Source organism: Oncorhynchus mykiss, chromosome 15, assembly GCF_057628025.1.
Source record: "Oncorhynchus mykiss isolate SJ-2025 chromosome 15, ASM5762802v1, whole genome shotgun sequence".
Taxonomy (NCBI): Eukaryota; Metazoa; Chordata; class Actinopteri; order Salmoniformes; family Salmonidae; genus Oncorhynchus; species Oncorhynchus mykiss.
The window spans coordinates 86112568-86137135 of record NC_143036.1 but is presented as its reverse complement, the minus strand read 5'-3'; the positions used below and the strand labels follow the sequence as shown (position 1 = coordinate 86137135).

The window sequence follows — 24568 nt, the reverse complement described above, 5'->3', positions numbered from 1 at the left end:
CTGTATTCACGTCCCACCATACCCTTGTCTGTACATTATGCCTTGAATCTATTTGTCCGTGCCCAGAAACCTGCTCCTTTTACTCTCTGTTCCGAACGCACTAGACAACCAGTTCTTATAGCCTTTAGCTGTACCCTTATCCTACTCCTCCTCTGTTCCTCTGGTGATGTAGAGGTTAATACAGGCCCTGCAGCGCCTAGCTCCACTCCCATTCCCCAGGCGCTCTCATTTGTTGACTTCCCTAAACCACTTCAGCGAGCAGGCCTTTCTAATCGACCTGGCCTGGGTATCCTGGAAGGATATTGACCTCATTCTGTCAGTAGAGGATTCCTGGTTATTCTTTAAAAGTGCTTTCCTCATCATCTTAAATAAATAAGCATGCCCCATTCAAAAAATGTTGAACCAGGAACCTATATAACCCTTGGTTCTCTCCAGACCTGACTGCCCTTGACCAGCACAAAAACATCCTGTGGCATTCTGCATTAGCATCTAATAGCCCTCTGTGATTTGCAATATTTCAGTGAAGTTAGGAACAAATATACACAGGCAGTTAGGAAAGTTAAGGCTGGCTTTTTCAAAAAGAAAATTGCATCCTGTAGCACAAACTCCAAAAGGTTCTGGGACACTGTAAAGTTCATGAAGAATAAGAGCACCTCCTCCCAGCTGCCCACTACACTGAGGCTAGGAAACACTGTCACCACTGATAAATCCACGATAATTGAGAATTTCAATAAGCATTTTTCTACGGCTGGCTATGCTTTCCACCTGGCTACCCCAAACCCGGTCAACAGCACTGCACCCCCCACAGCAACTTGCTCAAACCTCAAACCTTCTCCTTCACCCAAATCCAGATAGCCGATGTTCTGAAAGAGAATCTGGACCCCTACATATCAGCTGGGCTAGACAATCTGGACCCTCTCTTTCTGAAACTATCACAATTGTTGCAACCCCTATTCCTAGCCTGTTCAACCTCTCTTTCGTATCGTCTGTTATCCCCAAAGACTGGAAAGCTGCCGCAGTCATCCCCCTCTTCAAAGGGGGACACTTCTGTCCCTTCTTTGGACACTGTGTTAACTAACCTCCAGACGAGCTTCAATGCCATACATCTCTCCTTCTGTGGTTTCCAACTGCTCTTAAATGCAAGTAAAACTAAATGCATGCTCTTCGACCGATCGCTGCCCGCACCTGCCTGCCCGCCCGTCCAGCATCACTACTCTGGACTGTTCTGACTTAAAATATGTGGACAATTACAAATACCTAGGTGTCTGGTTAGACTGTAAACTCCTTCCAGACTCACATTAAGCATCTTCTAGGTCCTGAACTCGAGGTGGGTCCCCTGCTAGGTCCTGAACTCGGGGTGGGTCCCCTGCTAGGTCCTGAACTCGGGGTGGGTCCCCTGCTAGGTCCTGAACTCGGGGTGGGTCCCCTGCTAGGTCCTGAACTCGGGGTGGGTCCCCTGCTAGGTCCTGAACTCGGGGTGGGTCCCCTGGTAGGTCCTGAACTCGGGGTGGGTCCCCTGGTAGGTCCTGAACTCGGGGTGGGTCCCCTGGTAGGTCCTGAACTCGGGGTGGGTCCCCTGCTAGGTCCTGAACTCGGGGTGGGTCCCCTGCTAGGTCCTGAACTCGGGGTGGGTCCCCTGCTAGGTCCTGAACTCGGGGTGGGTCCCCTGCTAGGTCCTGAACTCGGGGTGGGTCCCCTGCTAGGTCCTGAACTCGGGGTGGGTCCCCTGCTAGGTCCTGAACTCGGGGTGGGTCCCCTGCTAGGTCCTGAACTCGGGGTGGGTCCCCTGCTAGGTCCTGAACTCGGGGTGGGTCCCCTGCTAGGTCCTGAACTCTGGGGTGGGTCCCCTGCTAGGTCCTGAACTCTGGGGTGGGTCCCCTGCTAGGTCCTGAACTCTGGGGTGGGTCCCCTGCTAGGTCCTGAACTCTATGTTGGGTCCCCTGCCCTCCAGCTGTTTGTTGGTGTGTTGTAGAGGACTACCAGATAAGATAATGACTTGTTCCATACACTTCCTCATGTTGTTCCTCTCAACTAACACTCTGTGTGTGTTCTCTCCCCAGTTATCCAGTTTGGTTTTGTTTCTCTGTTTGTCGCGTCGTTCCCTCTGGCTCCTCTCTTCGCTCTTCTCAACAACGTGATCGAGATCCGCCTCGATGCCAAGAAGTTTGTCACCGAGCTGCGACGACCGGACGCTGTCCAAGCCAAAGACATCGGTAACACACACGCTTGCACGCAAAGACGCATGTCCACACACAGATCCACACACAGATCCACACCCCTCCACTCTTCTCTCACAACTCTGTTCTCTCTCTCTGTAGGAATCTGGTACAACATCCTGAGTGGAATGGGAAAGTTCTCTGTCATTATAAATGTAAGTGTTAACATTGGAGCGCACACACTCATTCTAAAAACACAGTGTATTTTTGCACCCTGATGCAATAAAGATAATATTCACCCAGTTTTTCTGCATCTCTTAGTGATGTTCTGTCATTTCCCGGGGTCATTTAATGTTTTCATGTGTATCTGAGCTATTGCCGTTCAAGCAGGCAGAAATCCGTCCGGAATGAAGTAGCACTGTGATAGTCAGTCACTACACTGGAAGTTAATATGAAGTAGCACTGTGATAGTCAGTCACTACACTGGAAGTTGATATGAAGTAGCCCTCTGATAGTCAGTCACTACACTGGAAGTTAATATGAAGATGACTTTTAGATGGTAAAACGTCTAATAGTGACTGATGTCATAACTCTTCTCTCCAATGGGGTGATGATATGTTTGATGTTCCTACCTGGAGAAATGTGTCATTCTAAGAGGAGAGCCCACCACAATGTCTCCTATTTGTCTGCCTCTTCAGTCCAGGTGCATTGCATGGTGCCGTTGCCAATGTCAGACTCCACTCTGCTTCAATCTGCAGGTTGGATATGGTGAGATTGTAGACTCCTAAATTGATAGGGCAGTTTGTTTAGGCGATTTTACAACTAGATACGATACATGCTGATATTGTCTTTGGTATTATCGTCTGCAGACATGTTGGCTTGCCATCCAGCTCATAGAGATTCACGTTTTATGAGTCGTATGTATGGGATACACATGGGATACATCGTCCAACTAAATGCTTACTTGCAGTTTCCTTCTAGACAATGCAACAACAATAAGAACTAATAAACACTAACAATAGAAACTAAGTAAATGTCTCAGTAGAATTAACATGTTAGCATCAGTATAATACACGAAGGCACAATTTGTAGTCCAATATTTGTATGTGTATTGGGGAAGGGTGGGTTGGAGGGCAAGTGTATAAACTGAGCAGTATTGTAAGAGTCTGGTAACAGCAGTTGTGTGTGTGTGTGTGGCATGAACATGTGTCCTTGTGAATGTTAACCTGTTTAAAGGTCTTACTCACGTCAGCTACGGAGAGCGTGATCACACAGTCGTCCGAAACAACTGGTGCCGTCATGCATGGTTCGGTGTTGCTTGCATCGTAGCGGGATTTCTTATAAGCGTCCGGATACGTGTCCCCCTCCTTGAAAGCGGCAGCTCTAGCCTTGAGCTCAGTACGGATGTTGCCTGTAATCCATGGCTTCTGGTTGGGATGTCTACGTACGGTCGCTGTGGTGAAAACGTTGTTGTTGTTAATGATTAATGAATCCGGATGAATCCCGTAACATATTCTCTGCTAGCTAAACAGTCCTGTACCTTAGCATCCGTTTCATCGGACCACTTTCTTATAGAGCACATCACTGGTACTTCCTGTTTGAGTACGCAGGAATCAGGAGGATAGAGTTATGGTCAGATTTGCCAAATGGAGGGAGAGCCTTGTATGTGTCTGTGTGTGGAGTAAATGTGATTCAGTTTTTTTCAGCTCTAGTTGTACGTGACATGCTGGTAGAAATGACATAAGATGGATTTCAGTTTTCCTGCGTTAAAGTCTCCGGGTACTAGGAGCGCCACTTCTGGATGAGAATTTTCTTGTTTGCTTATGGCCTTATACAGCTCATTGGGTGTGGTCTTAATCTGAGGACCCATGCCAAATATTTTTAGTTTCCTGAGGGGGAAAGGCTTTGTTGTGCCTGCCCTATTCACGACTGTCTTGATTTGTTTGGACCATTCTAGTTTGTTGGTGATGTGGACGTCAAGGAACTTGAAGCTCTCAACCTGCTCCACTACAGCCCCGTCAATGAGAATGGGGGCGTGTTCGGCCCGCCTTTTCCTGTAGTCCACAATCATCTCCTTTGTCTTGATTGCTTTGAGGGATACGTTGTTAGTCTGGCACCACCCTGCCAGGTTTCTGACCTCTGCCCTATAGGTTGTCTCGTCATTGTCAGTGATCAGGCTGTTGTCGTCTGCAACTTAATGATGGTGTTGGAGTCGTGCCTTGTGTGTTGTTACCTACCCTTACCACCTGGGGCGGCCCGTCAGGAAGTCCAGGATCCAGTTGCAGAGGGTCCTGGGTGTTTAGTCCCAGAGTCCTTAGCTTAGTGATGAGCTTTGATCAAATTTATTTATATAGCCCTTCTTACATCAGCGGATATATCAAAGTGCTGTACAGAAACCCAGCCTAAAACCCCAAACAGCAAGGTGTAGAAGCACGGTGGTTAGGAAAAACTCCCTATAAAGGCCAAACCCTAGGAAGAAACCTAGAGAGGAACCAGGCTGTGTGTATGTGGGGTGGCCAGTCCTCTTCTGGCTGTGCCGGGTGGAGATTATAATAGAACATGGTCAAGATGTTCAAATGTTCATAAATTACCAGCATGGTCAAATAATAGTAATGGCACTATGGTTTTGAACGCTGAACTGTAGTCAATGAATAGCATTCTCAAGTAGGTGTTCCTTTTGTCCAGGTGGGGAAGGGCAGTGTGGAGTGCAATAGAGATTGCATCATCTGTGTATCTGTTTGAGTGATATGCAAATTGGAGTGGGCTAGGGTTCCTGGGATGATGGTGTTGATGTGAGCCATGACCAGCCTTTCAAAGTACTTCATGGCTACGGACGTGAGTGCTACGGGTCGGTAGTCATTTAGGCAGCTTACCTTAGTGTTCTTGGGCACAAGCTTGAAACATGTTGGTATTACAGACTCAATCAGGGACGTGTTGAAAATGTCAGTGAAGACACCTGCCAATTGGTCAGCACATGCCCGGAGCCCCCTCAATGGTAATCCGTCTGGCCCAGCTGCCTTGTGAATGTTGACCGGTTTTAATAAAGGGCTTACTCACGTCAGCTACGGAGAGCGTGATCACACAGTTGTCCAGAACAGCTGATGCTCTCATGCATGCATCAGTGTTGCTTGCCCCGAAGTGAGCATAGAAGTGATTTAGCACGTCTGGTAGGTTTGTGTCACTGGGCAGCTCACGGCTGTTCTTCCCTTTGTGCTCTGTAATAGTTTGCAAGCCCTGCCACATCTGACGAGCATCGAAGCCGGTGTAGTACGATTCAATCATAGTCCTGTATTGACGCTTTGCCTGTTTGATGGTTCGTCTGAGGGCGTAGCGGGATTTCTCATAAGCGTCCTGGTTAGAGTCACGCTCCTTGAAGGCGGCAGCTCTTCCCTTTAGCTCAGTGCAGATGTTGCCTGTCATCCATGGTTTCTGGTTGGGTTATGTACGTACAGTGGGGAGGACGTCATTGATGCACTTATTGATGAAGCCAGTGACTGATGTGGTGTACTCCTCAATTCCACTGGAGGAATCAGGAAACATATTGCAGTCTGTGACAAACAGTCCCGTGGCTTAGTGTCTGCATCATCTTCTTTATTGACAGAGTCACTGGAGCTTCCTGCTTTAGTTTTTGTTTGTAAGCATGAATCAGGAGGATGGAATTAGGGTCAGATTTGCCAAATGGGTGGCGAGGGAGAACTTTGTATGCGTCTCTGTGTGTGGTGTAAAGGTGGTTTAGAGTTTTTTTTTCCCTCTGGTTGCACATTTAACATGCTGATAGAATTTAGGTAAGACTGATTTCAGTTTTCCTGCATTAAAGTCCCCTGCTGCTAGGAGTGACACCTCTGGGTGGGCGTTTTCCTGTTTGCTTATTTCCTTCTATTACTGACTGATTGCAGTCTTAGTGCCAGCTTCCACCTGTGGTGGAAAATAAACAGCCTCAAAAAATCTAGATGAAAACTCTCTTGGCAAATTGTGTGGTCTACAGCTTATCATGAGATACTCTAATTCGGCCGAGCAAAATCTAGAGATTTCTTTAGATTTTGTGCACCAGCTGTTGTTTACAAATGTACACAGATCTCTCCCCCTCGTCTTACCTGGAGTGTGCTGTTCTTTCTAGCCGGTGCAGCGTATATCCCGCTAGCTGAATGTTATCCATGTTGACATTCAGCCACAATTCGGTGAAACATAAGATATTACAGTTTTTGATGTCCCGTTGGTAGGATATTCGTGATCGTACCTCGTCTAATTTATTGTCCAATGATTGTCAACATTCTGCAGCCATGTCAACATTCTGCAGCCATGTCAACATTCTGCAGCCTGGGGAACAGTCTGCAGCCATGTCAACATTCTGCAGCCTGGGGAACATTCTGCAGACTAGGGAACATTCTGCAGACTGGGGAACATTCTGCAGCCGTGTCAACATTCTGCAGCCGTGTCAACATTCTGCAGCCGTGTCAACATTCTGCAGCCGTGTCAACATTCTGCAGCCTGGGGAACATTCTGCAGCCATGTCAACATTCTGCAGCCTGGGGAACATTCTGCAGCCTGGGGAACATTCTGCAGCCATGTCAACATTCTGCAGCCATGTCAACATTCTGCAGCCTGGGGAACATTCTGCAGCCATGTCAACATTCTGCAGCCATGTCAACATTCTGCAGCCTGGGGAACATTCTGCAGCCTGGGGAACATTCTGCAGCCTGGGGAACATTCTGCAGCCATGTCAACATTCTGCAGCCATGTCAACATTCTGCAGCCATGTCAACATTCTGCAGCCATGTCAACATTCTGCAGCCTGGGGAACATTCTGCAGCCATGTCAACATTCTGCAGCCATGTCAACATTCTGCAGCCTGGGGAACATTCTGCAGCCATGTCAACATTCTGCAGCCTGGGGAACATTCTGCAGCCATGTCAACATTCTGCAGCCTGGGGAACATTCTGCAGCCGTGTCAACATTCTGCAGCCTGGGGAACATTCTGCAGCCATGTCAACATTCTGCAGCCTGGGGAACATTCTGCAGCCTGGGGAACATTCTGCATTCTCACAGAAGGTTCACTAGGCTCTTAGAACTTAATATCTCTCTTAAAGCTCAGTGACGGCACGGGACCAGAGATAACCGGCTGCTTTTCAGACCCTTTTAGGGTGTTGCTCATCCTAGATCCTGATCCAGCCAGACATCATCCTCAAATCATCCTGTAAATGGATCAACCAGATAATCCCCCAAATATTTAGTGCTACATGAGATAATGTCCTCTGTAATATGTCTCTCTGTTTGATGTGATGAGATAATGTCCTCTGTAATATGTCTCTGTTTGACGTGATGAGATAATGTCCTCTGTAATGTCTCTGTTTGACGTGATGAGATAATGTCCTCTAATGTCACTCTCTGTTTGATGTGATGAGATAATGTCCTCTAATGTCACTCTCTGTTTGACGTGATGAGATAATGTGTAGTAATGGAGACTGGAGTGATATTCAATAATAATGTTGGCTTTGTTTCATGCGGATTGTTTTGCTGCTGTAAACCTTAAAACAACAGTGTTTGATCTCACGGCTGTAAGCCCTGGCAGTTTAATATAGAGCAGATTTATATGATCATATCAGGGAGAGACCATAAGACACTATCTGCCTTCAGGGACCAGCTTCTCCCTGGGAACCACCTCCACACACACACATGTATGTGTGTGTATATAGCCTGTTAGCATGTATCTTGATAGCGTTTAAACCTGTTAGCATGTGGCCTGTGAGCGTGTGTGTAGGTGGTTCCCAGGGAGACTAACACGGCTGACAGGCTACATGCTAACAGGCTTAAATGCTATCAGGATACATGCTAGCAGGCTATATATATACACACACACACGACCCCTGACAGAACCCATCTGGATTCTCTGGAGTTAGTTTTCATTATAACCGAGGTTGTCATGGAGATGATGTAACTGTCACTGTAAACATATTACAGTTGTGTGGAAGTTGTCATGGTAATGATGTAAGAGTGGTGTGGAGGTTGCCATGGTGATGTTATTCCAGGCTTTTTAATAGAGAGGTGTTAATGACTGGGTTGGCTACTTGTGGCTCTGTAGCAATGATGCTGCCACTAACATGGCTAGCAGGCTACATTCTTTCAGGCTAACAGGCTACATGCTAACAAGCGACAGGCTAAGAAGCTAGCCTGCTAACAGGCTACATGCTAACAGGCTTAAAAGCTCACAGTATACAGGCTAAATGCTAAACAGGCAACATGTCAAACAGGCAACATGCTGACAGGCTACCTAAATGGGATACTGCGAGATCTCGTCGTTTTTCTACTTACCCAGAGTCCTATGAACTCATGGATACCATTTTTATTCCTCTGCATGCAGTTTGGAGGTCATTGAAGTTAGCATCTCGTTAGCTTAGCACAATTGCTGGAAGTCTCCTCTCAAAAGCAGGGAAATGGACCATCTAACTACTCCAAAGCTGGGTGTTTGGTCATTTATAGTCTTACAAAGCTATACATAGTATAAATATTTATGGATATGAATATTTTATATCCACTTCCTCATTCTTTCCCGAGGCTCGCGAGTGGCACAGCGGTCTAAAGAACTGCATCTCAGTGCTAGAGGCGTCACTACAGATCCTGGTTCGATTCCAGGTTGTATCACAAGCGGCCGTGATTGGGAGTCCCATAGGACAATTAGCCCAGTGTCGTTAGGGTTTGGCCAGGGTAGGCCGTTATACCTAGTTAACTTACCTAGTTAAAGTCGCGTAACGATGTATAGAGATTACAATGTGTCTGTCTCATTATGGTATAGAGATCACAACGTGTTTGTCTCATTATGGTATAGAGATCACAACGTGTCTGTCTCATTATGGTATAGAGATTACAATGTGTCTGTCTCATTATGGTATAGAGATCACAACGTGTCTCATTATGGTATAGAGATCACAACGTGTCTCATTATGGTATAGAGATCACAACGTGTCTGTCTCATTATGGTATAGAGATTACAACGTGTCTGTCTCATTATGGTATAGAGATTACAACGTGTCTGTCTCATTATGGTATAGAGATCACAACGTGTCTGTCTCATTATAGTATAGAGATTACAATGTGTCTGTCTCATTATGGTATAGAGATTACAACGTGTCTGTCTCATTATGGTATAGAGATCACAACGTGTCTCATTATGGTATAGAGATCACAACGTGTCTGTCTCATTATGGTATAGAGATCACAACGTGTCTGTCTCATTATGGTATAGAGATCACAACGTGTCTGTCTCATTATGGTATAGAGATCACAACGTGTCTGTCTCATTATGGTATAGAGATCACAACGTGTCTGTCTCATTATGGTATAGAGATCACAACGTGTCTGTCTCATTATGGTATAGAGATCACAACGTGTCTGTCTCATTATGGTATAGAGATTACAACGTGTCTGTCTCATTATGGTATAGAGATTACAACGTGTCTGTCTCATTATGGTATAGAGATCACAACGTGTCTCATTATGGTATAGAGATCACAACGTGTCTGTCTCATTATGGTATAGAGATCACAACGTGTCTGTCTCATTATGGTATAGAGATCACAACGTGTCTCATTATGGTATAGAGATCACAACGTGTCTGTCTCATTATGGTATAGAGATCACAACGTGTCTGTCTCATTATGGTATAGAGATCACAACGTGTCTGTCTCATTATGGTATAGAGATCACAACGTGTCTGTCTCATTATGGTATAGAGATCACAACGTGTCTGTCTCATTATGGTATAGAGACTACAACGTGTCTGTCTCATTATGGTATAGAGATCACAACGTGTCTGTCTCATTATGGTATAGAGATCACAACGTGTCTGTCTCATTATGGTATAGAGATTACAACGTGTCTGTCTCATTATGGTATAGAGATTACAACGTGTCTGTCTCATTATGGTATAGAGATCACAACGTGTCTCATTATGGTATAGAGATCACAACGTGTCTCATTATGGTATAGAGATCACAACGTGTCTCATTATGGTATAGAGATCACAACGTGTCTGTCTCATTATGGTATAGAGATCACAACGTGTCTGTCTCATTATGGTATAGAGATCACAACGTGTCTGTCTCATTATGGTATAGAGATCACAACGTGTCTGTCTCATTATGGTATAGAGATTACAACGTGTCTGTCTCATTATGGTATAGAGATCACAACGTGTCTGTCTCATTATGGTATAGAGATCACAACGTGTCTGTCTCATTATGGTATAGAGATCACAACGTGTCTGTCTCATTATGGTATAGAGATCACAACGTGTCTGTCTCATTATGGAATAGAGATCACAACGTGTCTGTCTCAGTATGGTATAGAGATCACAACGTGTCTGTCTCATTATGGTATAGAGATCACAACGTGTCTGTCTCATTATGGTATAGAGATCACAACGTGTCTGTCTCATTATGGTATAGAGATCACAACGTGTCTGTCTCATTATGGTATAGAGATCACAACGTGTCTGTCTCATTATGGTATAGAGATCACAACGTGTCTGTCTCATTATGGTATAGAGATTACAACGTGTCTGTCTCATTATGGTATAGAGATCACAACGTGTCTCATTATGGTATAGAGATCACAACGTGTCTCATTATGGTATAGAGATCACAACGTGTCTGTCTCATTATGGTATAGAGATTACAACGTGTCTGTCTCATTATGGTATAGAGATCACAACGTGTCTGTCTCATTATGGTATAGAGATCACAACGTGTCTGTCTCATTATGGTATAGAGATCACAACGTGTCTGTCTCATTATAGTATAGAGATCACAACGTGTCTGTCTCATTATGGTATAGAGATCACAACGTGTCTGTCTCATTATGGTATAGAGATCACAACGTGTCTCATTATGGTATAGAGATCACAACGTGTCTGTCTCATTATGGTATAGAGATCACAACGTGTCTGTCTCATTATGGTATAGAGATCACAACGTGTCTGTCTCATTATGGTATAGAGATCACAACGTGTCTGTCTCATTATGGTATAGAGATCACAACGTGTCTGTCTCATTATGGTATAGAGATCACAACGTGTCTGTCTCATTATGGTATAGAGATCACAACGTGTCTGTCTCATTATGGTATAGAGATTACAACGTGTCTGTCTCATTATGGTATAGAGATTACAACGTGTCTGTCTCATTATGGTATAGAGATCACAACGTGTCTCATTATGGTATAGAGATCACAACGTGTCTGTCTCATTATGGTATAGAGATCACAACGTGTCTGTCTCATTATGGTATAGAGATCACAACGTGTCTCATTATGGTATAGAGATCACAACGTGTCTGTCTCATTATGGTATAGAGATCACAACGTGTCTGTCTCATTATGGTATAGAGATCACAACGTGTCTGTCTCATTATGGTATAGAGATCACAACGTGTCTGTCTCATTATGGTATAGAGATCACAACGTGTCTGTCTCATTATGGTATAGAGACTACAACGTGTCTGTCTCATTATGGTATAGAGATCACAACGTGTCTGTCTCATTATGGTATAGAGATCACAACGTGTCTGTCTCATTATGGTATAGAGATTACAACGTGTCTGTCTCATTATGGTATAGAGATTACAACGTGTCTGTCTCATTATGGTATAGAGATCACAACGTGTCTCATTATGGTATAGAGATCACAACGTGTCTCATTATGGTATAGAGATCACAACGTGTCTCATTATGGTATAGAGATCACAACGTGTCTGTCTCATTATGGTATAGAGATCACAACGTGTCTGTCTCATTATGGTATAGAGATCACAACGTGTCTGTCTCATTATGGTATAGAGATCACAACGTGTCTGTCTCATTATGGTATAGAGATTACAACGTGTCTGTCTCATTATGGTATAGAGATCACAACGTGTCTGTCTCATTATGGTATAGAGATCACAACGTGTCTGTCTCATTATGGTATAGAGATCACAACGTGTCTGTCTCATTATGGTATAGAGATCACAACGTGTCTGTCTCATTATGGAATAGAGATCACAACGTGTCTGTCTCAGTATGGTATAGAGATCACAACGTGTCTGTCTCAGTATGGTATAGAGATCACAACGTGTCTGTCTCATTATGGTATAGAGATCACAACGTGTCTGTCTCATTATGGTATAGAGATCACAACGTGTCTGTCTCATTATGGTATAGAGATCACAACGTGTCTGTCTCATTATGGTATAGAGATCACAACGTGTCTGTCTCATTATGGTATAGAGATTACAACGTGTCTGTCTCATTATGGTATAGAGATCACAACGTGTCTCATTATGGTATAGAGATCACAACGTGTCTCATTATGGTATAGAGATCACAACGTGTCTGTCTCATTATGGTATAGAGATTACAACGTGTCTGTCTCATTATGGTATAGAGATCACAACGTGTCTGTCTCATTATGGTATAGAGATCACAACGTGTCTGTCTCATTATGGTATAGAGATCACAACGTGTCTGTCTCATTATGGTATAGAGATCACAACGTGTCTGTCTCATTATGGTATAGAGATCACAACGTGTCTGTCTCATTATGGTATAGAGATCACAACGTGTCTGTCTCATTATGGTATAGAGATCACAACGTGTCTGTCTCATTATGGTATAGAGATTACAACGTGTCTGTCTCATTATGGTATAGAGATTACAACGTGTCTGTCTCATTATGGTATAGAGATTACAACGTGTCTGTCTCATTATGGTATAGAGATCACAACGTGTCTGTCTCATTATGGTATAGAGATCACAACGTGTCTGTCTCATTATGGTATAGAGATCACAACGTGTCTGTCTCATTATGGTATAGAGATCACAACGTGTCTGTCTCATTATGGCATAGAGATTACAACGTGTCTGTCTCATTATGGTATAGAGATCACAACGTGTCTGTCTCATTATGGTATAGAGATCACAACGTGATCACAACCTCAGTCTCCCTTTATTGTGCTCTCTCTCCCTGTCAGGCGTTCGTGATCTCGTTTACCTCAGACTTCATTCCCAGGCTGGTGTACCAGTACATGTACAGTCAGACAGGCACCATGCACGGCTTCATAGACCACACCCTCTCTCACTTCAACGTGTCCAACTTCAGACCCGGCAACGCCCCCACCTCCTCATACCTCTCTGAGACCACCGTCTGCAGGTTAGTGCCACATACACACACTGTTGTCTCTCCTTTCATTGAAGCCTCCGTGCAGGAGCGCTGGTAGTCAGGATTGTTTTCCATTTATTTCTCAAGGTTTGGACGTTAGCACGGTAGTACAGTGGGCCCCGATTGGTGTCACCTCGTTAGTACGGTGGGCCCCGATTGGTGTCACCTCGTTAGTACATTAGTAAGTTGGGCCCCGATTGGTGTCACCTCGTTAGTACGGTGGGCCCCGATTGGTGTCACCTCGTTAGCACGTTAGTACGGTGGGCCCCGATTGGTGTCACCTCGTTAGTACGTTAGTACAGTGGGCCCCGATTGGTGTCACCTCGTTAGTACGGTGGGCGCACCGATTGGTGTCACCTCGTTAGCACGTTAGTACGGTGGGCGCACCTTTAGTTGTTTTGATAGATGTGGAGGGTCAACTCCTTTAGTTGTCTTGATAGATGTGGAGGGTCAACTCCTTTTGTTGGCTTGATAGATGTGGAGGGTCAACTCCTTTAGTTGTCTTGATAGATGTGGAGGGTCAACACCTTTAGTTGTCTTGATAGATGTGGAGGGTCAACTCCTTTAGTTGTCTTGATAGATGTGGAGGGTCAACTCCTTTAGTTGTCTTGATAGATGTGGAGGGTCAACACCTTTAGTTGTATTGGTAGATGTGGAGGGTCAACTCCTTTAGTTGTCTTGAGAGATGTGGAGGGTCAACTCCTTTAGTTGTCTTGATAGATGTGGAGGGTCAACTCCTTTAGTTGTCTTGAGAGATTTTGGTTTTCTTCCTCTCTAAGTTTAGTGTGGGTTTTTCTTTTGTTGGCCTCTAAGTGGGCATCTCATGGTGGGTATCTTGTAGGTTCCAGTTGTTGTTGCTAGTGGACAGCCCCTTGAGTGTCTTTCATAACCCCTCCTAAAACCCCACCTGATTCGTTTTGGTTGTTGTCATTGGCTCTTTGTTAGTTCCCCCTTCTGTTTGAGGGACAATTTTAGCTTTTCTCGTTGGGTAACGTAACAGGTTGGACTGACATTATAGTCTGGTGCTTGAGGATCCATGGTGTTCCCAAGCTATCAATCAGTCTGTTACCTCTCTCTCCTGCTACCCCTCTCTCTCCTGCTACCCCTCTCTCTCCTGCCACCCCTCTCTCTAGTCATCAGTGTTGTTGGTCCAGTTAACAGTGTCTGTCCTACAGCAATGTTCCAACTCTCTGGCTTTAAATCATTAGCTAAATGGCATAACCCTAACCCTGCAGGTCTGTTAGGAATTCTGTTACATAACTGTAGAGGCAGAACCCTACAGCCCTGTTGGTGTTAAAATCCTTCTAACCCAACACAGAGGGTGTTACTGTCTGTCTGACTGGGACCCTCCAGGTCTGTTGGGGATTCTGTTACGTAACAGTACTGTAGAGACGGTCTGTTTAAAACACACGCCACTTTAAGACTATAGGAATGTCCCTCCAGTGTTAAAGCATGACTAATGAGCCATTCCCAGAAAACACTATATTTGTGTCATGAATGAAATGTTTTATTCAAGAAAGAGAGACTATTCAGTAAGGAGAGATCATTGTCTTCCTGGGGGGTGGGCCGGTTGGAGACAGGGATGGATGGAGGGAGAGATGCCATCTTCCTGGGGGGTGGGCCGGGTGGGGACAGGGATGGATGGAGGGAGAGATGCCATCTTCCTGGGCGGTGGGCCGGGTGGGGACAGGGATGGATGGAGGGAGAGATGACATCTTCCTGGGGGGTGGGCCGGGTGGGGACAGGGGTGGATGGAGGGAGAGATGCCATCTTCCTGGGGGTTGGGCCAGGTGGGGACAGGGGCGGATGGAGGGAGAGATGCCATCTTCTGGGGGTGGGCCGGGTGGGGACAGGGATGGATGGAGGGAGAGATGACATCTTCCTGGGGGGTGGGCCGGGTGGGGACAGGGGTGGATGGAGGGAGAGATGCCATCTTCCTGGGGGGTGGGCCAGGTGGGGACAGGGGCGGATGGAGGGAGAGATGCCATCTTCCTGGGGGGTGGGCCGGGTGGGGACAGAGGTGGATGGAGGGAGAGATGCCATCTTCCTGGGGGGTGGGCCGGGTGGGAACGGGTGGATGGAGGGAGAGATGCCATCTTCTGGGGGTGGGCCGGGTGGACAAAACATTAAGAACACCTTCCTCAGATTGAGTTGCTCCTCCCCTTTAGCCCTCAGAACAGCCTCAATTCGTCGGGCGTGGACTACAAGGTGTTGAAAGCGTTCCACAGGGATGCTGGCCCATGTTGACTCCAATGTTTCCCACTGTTGTATCATGTTGGCTGGATGTCCTTTGGGTGGTAGACCATTCTTGATACACACAGGAAACTGTTGAGCGTGAAAAACCCAGCAGTGTTGCAGTTCTGGACACAAACCGGTTCGCCTGGAACCTACTACCATACCCTGTTCAAAGGCACTTAATTCTCATGTCTTGTCCGTTCACCCTCTGCCATTTAGCAGACACTTCTATCCAAAGCGACTTTAAGTAGTGCAGACCTATCTTTTGGTCTGGGTGGCCCCAGCAGGAGTCAAACCCTCAGCCCTGGAGCATCATGCTCTACCAACTGAGCCACACAGGACCACATACTGGGAACTAGAGAAGCTGGGGGAGCAACATGCTCTACCAACTGGGCCACACAGGACCACATACTGGGAACTAGAGAAGCTGGGGGAGCAACATGCTCTACCAACTGGACCACACAGGACCACATACTGTGTTTCTGCTTAAACGTACTGGGAACTAGAGAAGCTGGGGGAACAACATGCTCTACCAACTGAGCCACACAGGACCACATACTGGGAACTAGAGAAGCTGGGGGAACAACATGCACTACCAACTGAGCCACACAGGACCACATACTGGGAACTAGAGAAGCTGGGGGAGCAACATGCTCTACCAACTGAGCCACACAGGACCACATACTGGGAACTAGAGAAGCTGGGGGAGCAACATGCTCTACCAACTGAGCCACACAGGACCACATACTGGGAACTAGAGAAGCTGGGGGAGCAACATGCTCTACCAACTGAGCCACACAGGACCACATACTGGGAACTAGAGAAGCTGGGGGAGCAACATGCTCTACCAACTGGGCCACACAGGACTACATACTGGGAACTAGAGAAGCTGGGGGAGCAACATGCTCTACCAACTGAGCCACACAGGGCCACATACTGTGGTTCTGCTTAAACATACTGGGGAACTAGAGAAGCTGGGGGCTTTATCAGCGGGGGAATGATATCAGGCATGCACCACGTTTTCTGGCAAAGGGGCTCACTCGGAAATTGGCTGCGTGTGTGTGTGTGTGTGTGTGTGTGTGTGTGTGTGTGTGTGTGTGTGTGTGTGTGTGTGTGTGTGTGTGTGTGTGTGTGTGTGTGTGTGTGGGAGGGAGGGGTGGGAATGGGCTGACCCTTGTTTTTTTGCAGATTTGAGCCCTGTTCCCCAGAGATACTAGTGGAAATCAGTCCAACTTCCTCTGGTACTGTCACGCACTCATCTAGAGGAAATACAGTGATCTCCAACAGTATTGAGACAGGGACCCATTTTGGTTGTTTTGGCTCTGTACTCCAGCACTATGGATTTGAAATGATACAGTGACCATGAGGTTAAAGTGCAGACTGTCAGATTTAATTTGAGGGTATTTCATCCACATAAGGGGAGCCGTTTTAGAAATGACAGACAAAGTATTAGGACAAATTCACTTGTGTGTTAAAGTAGTCAAACGTTTAGTATTCAGTCCCATATTCCTAGCACGCAATGACTACATCAAGCTTACAAACTTGTTGGATGCATTTGCTGTTTGCTTTTGTTGTATTCGGGGCGGCAGGGTAGCCTAGTGGTTAGAGCGTGGTTAGATATGTTTCTAAGCACCTCTACATTAATGTGGATGTTACCATGGCTACGGATAATCCTGAATGAATCGTGAATAATTACGAGTGAGAAAGACACAAAGATCATACCTCCAAGACATGTTAACCTCGCACCATTACAATAACAGGGGAGGTTAGCATATCATACCTCCAAGACATGCTAACCTCTCACCATTACAGTAACAGGGGAGGTTAGCATTTTATATCATACCCCCAAGACATGCTAACCTCTCACCAATACAATAACAGGGGAGGTTAGCATTTTATATCATACCTCCAAGACATGCCAACCTCTCACCAATACAATATCAGGGGAGGTTAGCATTTTATATCATACCCCTAAGTTATGCTAACCTCTCACCATTGCAGTAACAGGGGAGGTTAGCATGTTATATCATACCCCCAAGACATGCTAACCTCTCACCATTACAATAACAGGGGAGGTTAGCATATCATACCTCCAAGACATGCTAACCTCTCACCATTGCAGTAACAGGGTAGGTTAGCATATCATACCTCCAAGACATGCTAACCTCTCACCATTGCAGTAACAGGGTAGGTTAGCATATCATACCTCCAAGACATGCTAACCTCTCACCATTACAATAACAGGGGAGGTTAGCATATCATACCTCCAAGACATGCTAACCTCTCACCATTGCAGTAACAGGGGAGGTTAGCATATCATACCTCCAAGACATGCTAACCTCTCACCATTGCAGTAACAGGGGAGGTTAGCATTTTTGGGGTGTATGATATTTGTACGTCTAACTTTCTGATTCATCTTTATTTACCATTAATTTCTATTGGACACAAAATAATCTGAAACGCAACCAAAACAAACAGCGAATGCATCCAACAAGTTTGTAGAATCATACGTTTCATGTAATCAAATTATAGTTGTCATGTGCTGAATACAACAGGTGTAATAGACCTCACAGTGAAATGCTTACTGACAAGCCCTTAACCAACAATGTTTTAAGAAGTTTTAAGAAAAATAAGTGTTCAGTAAAAAATAATAAACGTAAGCAGTAACCCAGCAGTAAAATAACAAGCGAGGCAAAATACAGGGGGTACCGGTACAGAGTCAATATGGAGGCTATATACAGGGGGTACCGGTACAGAGTCAATGTGGAGGCTATATACAGGGGGTACCGGTACAGAGTCAATGTGGAGGCTATATACAGGGGGTACCGGTACAGAGTCAATGTGGAGGCTATATACAGGGTGTACCGGTACCCCCTGTATATAGTCTCCACATTGACTCTGTACCGGTGGAGACTATATACAGGGGGTACCGGTACAATGTGAAGACTATATACAGGGGGTACCGGTACAGAGTCAATGTGGAGGTTATATACAGAGGGTACCGGTACAGAGTCAATGTGGAGGCTATATACAGGGGGTACCGGTACAGAGTCAATGTGGAGGCTATATTCAGGGTATTACGTTACAGAGTCAATGAGGAGACTATATACAGGGGATACCGGTACAGAGTCAAAGGGGGCACCAGTTAGTCGAGGTAATTGAGGTAATATGTACATGTAGGTAGAGTTAAAGTGACTATGCACAGATAATTAACAGAGTAGCAGCAGCGTAAAAGATGGGTCTGTGTAGCCCTTTGATTATTTGTTCATGAGTCTTATGGCTTGGGGGTAGAAGCTATTAACAAGCCTTTTGGACCTAGAGTTGGCGCTGGAGTCTTTGACAATTTTTAGGTCCTTCCTCTGACGGGTATAGATGTCCTGGATGTACTGGGCTGTACGCACTACCCTCTGTAGTGCCCTGTGGTCGGAGGCCAGGCAGTTGCCATATCAGGCAGTGATGCAACCAGTCAGGATGCTCTCGATGGTGCAGCTGGTAGAACCTTTAGAGGATCTGAGGACCCATGCCAAATCTTTTCAGTCTCCTGACTGGGAATAGGTTTTGTCGTGCCCTCTTCACAACTGTCTTGGTGTGCTTGGACCATGTTTGTTAGTTGGTGATGTGGAACCAAGGAACTTGAAGCTCTTAACATGCTCCACTGCAGCCCCGGCGATGAGAATGGGGGTGTGCTCTGTCCTCCTTTTCCTGTAGTCAACAATCATCTCCTTAGTCTTGATCACATTGAGGAAGAGGTTGTTATCCTGGCACCACACTGCCAGGTCTCTGACCTGCTCCCTATAGGCTGTCTCGTCGTTGTCGGTGATCTAGCCTACCACTGGTGTGTCACAAGCACACTTAACGATGGTGTTGAATTCGTACCTGGCCGTGCAGTCATGAGTGAACAGGGAGGGAGTACATGCGGGGACTGAGCATGTACCCCTGAGAGGCCCCTGTGTTAAGGATCAGCGTGGCAGATGTGCTGTTACATACCCTTACCACCTGGGAGTGACTGTCAGGAAGTCCAGGATCCAGTTGCAGAGGGAGGTGTTTCGTCCCAGAGTCCTTAACTTAGTGATGAGCTTTGAGGGCATCATGGTGTTGAATGCTGAGCTGTAGTTAATGAATAGCATTCTCACATAGGTGTTCCTTTTGTCCAGGTGGGAAAGGGCCGTGTGGAGTGCAATAGAGACTGTATCATCTGTGGATCTGTCGGGGTGGTATGCAAATTGGAGTGGGTCTAGGGTGCCTGGAATAATGGTGTTGATGTGAGCCATGACCAGCCTTTCAAAGCACTTCATGGCTACAGATGTGAGTGCTACGGGTCGGTAGTCATTTAGGCAGGTTACCTTAGTGTTCTTGGGCACAGGGACTATGGTGGTCTGCTTGAAACATGTTGCTATTAGACTCAGACAGGGACAGGTTGAAAAAGTCAATGAAGACTTGCCAGTTGGTCAGCACATGCTCAGAGTACACGTCCTGGTAATCCGTCTGGCCCTGCGGCCTTGTGAATGTTGACCTGTTTACAGGTCTTACTCACATCAGCTGCGGAGAGCGTGATCACACAGTCGTCCCAAACAGCTTATGCTCTCATACGTGTTTCAGTGTTACTTGCATCGAACCGAGCATAGAAGTAATTTAGCTTGTCTGGTAGGCTCGTGTCACTGGGCAGCTCTCGGCTGTGCTTCCCTTTGTAGTCTGTAATAGTTTGCAAGCCCTGCCATATCTGATGAGCATCGAAGCCGGTGTAGTACGATTCAATCATAGTCCTGTATTGACAAGGTGTTCGATGGTTCATCTGAGGACATAGCAGGATTTATTATAAGCTTCCGGGTTAGAGTCACGCCCCTTTAAAGCGGCAGCTCTACCCTTTAGCTCAGTGTGGATGTTGCCTGTTCTCCATGGCTTCTGTTTGGGGTATGTACGTATGGTCACTGTGGGGAAGGCGTCATCGATGCACTTATTTATAAAGCCAGTGACTGATGTGGTGTACTCCTTAATGCCATCGGAAGAATCCCTGAACAAATTTCAATCTGCTAGCAAAACAGTCCTGTAGTTTAGCATCTGCTTCATCTGACTACTTTTTTTATTGACTGAGTCGCTGGTGCTTCCTGCTTTAGTTTTTGCTTGTAAGCAGGAATTAGGATGGAATTATGGTCAGATTTGCCAAATGGAGGGTGAGGGAGAGCTTTGTATGCGTCTCTGTGTGTGTGGAGTAAAGGTGGTCCAGAGTTTTCTTTCCCTCTGGTTGCACATTTAACATGCTGATAGAAATGAGGTAAAACAGATTCAAGTTTCCTTTCATTAAAGTCCGCGGCCACTAGGTGCGCCCCCTCTGGATAAGTGTTTTCCTGTTTGCTTATGGCCGTATTTAGCTCATTGGTCTTAGTGGCAGCATCGGTTTGTGGTGGTAAATAGACGGCTACAAATAATATAGATAAACTCACTTGGTAAATAATGTGGTCTACAGCTTATCATCAGAAACTCTACCTCAGGCGAGCAAAACCTCAAGACCTCCTTAGATTTCGTGCACCAGCAGTTGTTTAGAAATATACATAGACCTCCGCCCCGTGTCTTACCAGAGGCCGGTGGTCTATCCTGCCGATAGAGTGTTTAACCTGCCAGCTGTATGTTATTCATTTCGTCGTTTAGCCACGACTCGGTGAAACATAAGGTATTCCAGTCCCGTTGCTAGGATAAACGTGATTGTAGTTCGTCTATTTTATTTTCCATTGATTGTACGTTGGTTAATAGGACCGATGGTAAAGGGAGATTAACCGCTCGCCGACGGATCCTTACAAGGCACCCAGACCTTCGTCCCCCGATATCTCCGTCTCTTTCTCCTGCGAATGATGGGGATGGGGGCCATGTCGGGCGTCTGAAGTAAATCCTACCCGTCCGACTCGTTAAAGAAAAAGGTTTCCTCCAGTACGGGTTGAGTAATCGCTGTCCTGATATCTAGAAGCTCTTTTCAGTCACAAGACACGGTGGCAGAAACATTATGTTCAAGCTAAGTTATTTGCTAAGTTAGCAAATAACGCAAAAAACACGCACAATGGCACAGTTGGTTAGGAGATCGTACAACGGCAGCCATCTCCCCCGGTGCCGAAACTCATTGCTTATGGAACCAAATACTAAACATTTGAGTATTACAAATATAAATGAATTTGTCCGAAGATTTTTGGTCCTCTAAATTGAGGGGGGACTATGTACAAAAAGTGGTGTAATTTCTCAACGATTCACCCAATATGGATGAAAATACCCTCAAATTAGAGCTTGATATCTACACTTTGACCTCGTAGTAATTTTATCGTTTAAAATCCAAAGTGCTGGAGTACAGAGCCAAAATAACAACAAATAAATCACTGTCCCAATACTTTTGGAGAGCTCTGTATTATTGAATGAGTGTGTGTCTGTTCTATTTTTGACATGGTCAGTATTGTGATAACCAAACATGGAGGCAGCCAGAGGATCATTGAGGTGATGTCTTTTTCAGGGAATCAGATCTGTGTGTGTGTGAGGGGGGACTCCCAGGGAGAGGCTCCCAGGGAGAGGCAGGGGCCTGAGGGCAGATAGAGTGTAGGGTGGCTGGGTGAATCGGAGCCAGTCTCACACATTCCTGCTCCATGCCTGTATATGGCCATACACCAGGACCAGTCTGTCTCTATGATGTTTTCCTAATTCAATACAGCCAATCAAACGTTTAGAGGAAATTCAACTTGGCTTTGATGTCCATTCTGACAAGAATAGTTTCTCTGTTTTCATCCGTCTGTCTGACCTGCTGTAGTATCGTAGTATCTCTAGCGACTCTAGTTGTTTCATAGTAGAAACCCAGTTTCTAATAGAAACATTAAACTGGCTGTTATTGTGCTTTATGGTCCTCCAGCCACGGTCCTCTAGCCACGGTCCTCTAGCCATGGTCCTCTAGCCGAGGTCCTCTAGCCATGGTCCTCTAGCCGAGGTCCTCTAGCCGAGGTCCTCTAGCCGAGGTCCTCTAGCCGAGGTCCTCTAGCCGAGGTCCTCTAGCCGAGGTCCTCTAGCCGAGGTCCTGTAGCCGAGGTCCTGTAGCCACGGTCCTGTAGCCACGGTCCTGTAGCCACGGTCCTCTAGCCACGGTCCTCTAGCCACGGTCCTCTAGCCACGGTCCTCTAGCCACGGTCCTCTTGCCATGGTTCTCATTAATAACATGGCTGTATAGAGGGGTACTGAGGGGCATCATTAATAGCATGGTTGTATAGAGGATATAACATGGTTGGATAGAGGATAGAGGGGTACTGAGGGGAATCATTAATAACATGGTTGGATAGAGGATAGAGGGGTACTGAGGGGAATCATTAATAACATGGTTGGATAGAGGGGTCCTGAGGGGCATCATTAATAACATGGTTGGATAGAGGGGTCCTGAGGGGCATCATTAATAACATGGTGGGATAGAGGATAGAGGGGTACTGAGGGGCATCATTAATAACATAGTTGTATAGAGGGGTACTGAGGGGCATCATTAATAGCATGGTTGTATAGAGGATATAACATGGTTGGATAGAGGATAGAGGGGTACTGAGGGGAATCATTAATAACATGGTTGTATAGAGGATAGAGGGGTACTGAGGGGCATCATTAATAACATGGTTGTATAGAGGGGGTACTGAGATGCATCATTAATAACATGGTTGTATAGAGGGGGTACTGAGATGCATCATTAATAACATGGTTGTATAGAGGGGTACTGAGGGGAATCATTAATAACATGGTTGTATAGAGGGGTACTGAGTGGCATCATTAATAACATGGTTGTATAGAGGGGTCCTGAGATGCATCATTAATAACATGGTTGTATAGAGGGGGCACTGAGGGGCATCATTAATAACATGGTTTGATAGAGGGGTACTGAGATGCATCATTAATAACATGGTTGTATAGAGGGGTACTGAGGGGCATCATTAATAACATGGTTGTATAGAGGGGTACTGAGGGGCATCATTAATAACATGGTTTGATAGAGGGGTACTGAGATGCATCATTAATAACATGGTTGTATGGAGGGGTATCATTAACATGGTTGTATAGAGGATAGAGGGGCACTGAGGGGCATCATTAATAACATGGTTGTATAGAGGGGTATCATTAACATGGTTGTATAGAGGGGGTACTGAGATGCATCATTAATAACATGGTTGTATAGAGGGGTACTGAGATGCATCATTAATAACATGGTTGTATAGAGGGGTATCATTAACATGGTTGTATAGAGGGGGTACTGAGATGCATCATTAATAACATGGTTGTATAGAGGGGTACTGAGATGCATCATTAATAACATGGTTGTATAGAGGGGTACTGAGATGCATCATTAATAACATGGTTGTATAGAGGGGGTACTGAGATGCATCATTAATAACATGGTTGTATAGAGGGGTACTGAGATGCATCATTAATAACATGGTTGTATAGAGGGGGTACTGAGATGCATCATTAATAACATGGTTGTATAGAGGGGTACTGAGATGCATCATTAATAACATGGTTGTATAGAGGGGTACTGAGGGGCATCATTAATAACATGGTTTGATAGAGGGGTACTGAGATGCATCATTAATAACATGGTTTGATAGAGGGGTACTGAGGGGCATCATTAATAACATGGTTGTATAGAGGGGTACTGAGGGGCATCATTAATAACATGGTTGTATAGAGGGGTACTGAGGGGCATCATTAATAACATGGTTGTATAGAGGGGTACTGAGGGGCATCATTAATAACATGGTTGTATAGAGGGGTACTGAGGGGCATCATTAATAACATGGTTGTGTAGAGGATGGAGGGTTACTGAGGAGCATCATTAATAACATGGTTGTATAGAGGGGTACTGAGGGGCATCATTAATAACATGGTTTGATAGAGGGGCACTGAGGGGCATCATTAATAACATGGTTGTATAGAGGGGTACTGAGATGCATCATTAATAACATGGTTGTATAGAGGGGTACTGAGGGGC

The 24568-nt window shown here is 45.6% G+C and overlaps 1 protein-coding gene across 1 annotated transcript in view; it reads left to right on the top strand.

Annotated features, from left to right (window-relative positions):
• ano2b (anoctamin 2b) overlaps positions 1 to 24568 on the top strand; it is a 110282-nt gene that overhangs the window by 80870 nt on the left and 4844 nt on the right. Inside the window, exons 22-24 of the mRNA XM_090199052.1 lie at positions 2061 to 2213; positions 2319 to 2371; positions 13157 to 13335. Coding sequence (XP_090055178.1) covers positions 2061 to 2213; positions 2319 to 2371; positions 13157 to 13335 — 385 coding nt within the window. The remainder of the gene's footprint in view (positions 1 to 2060; positions 2214 to 2318; positions 2372 to 13156; positions 13336 to 24568) is intronic.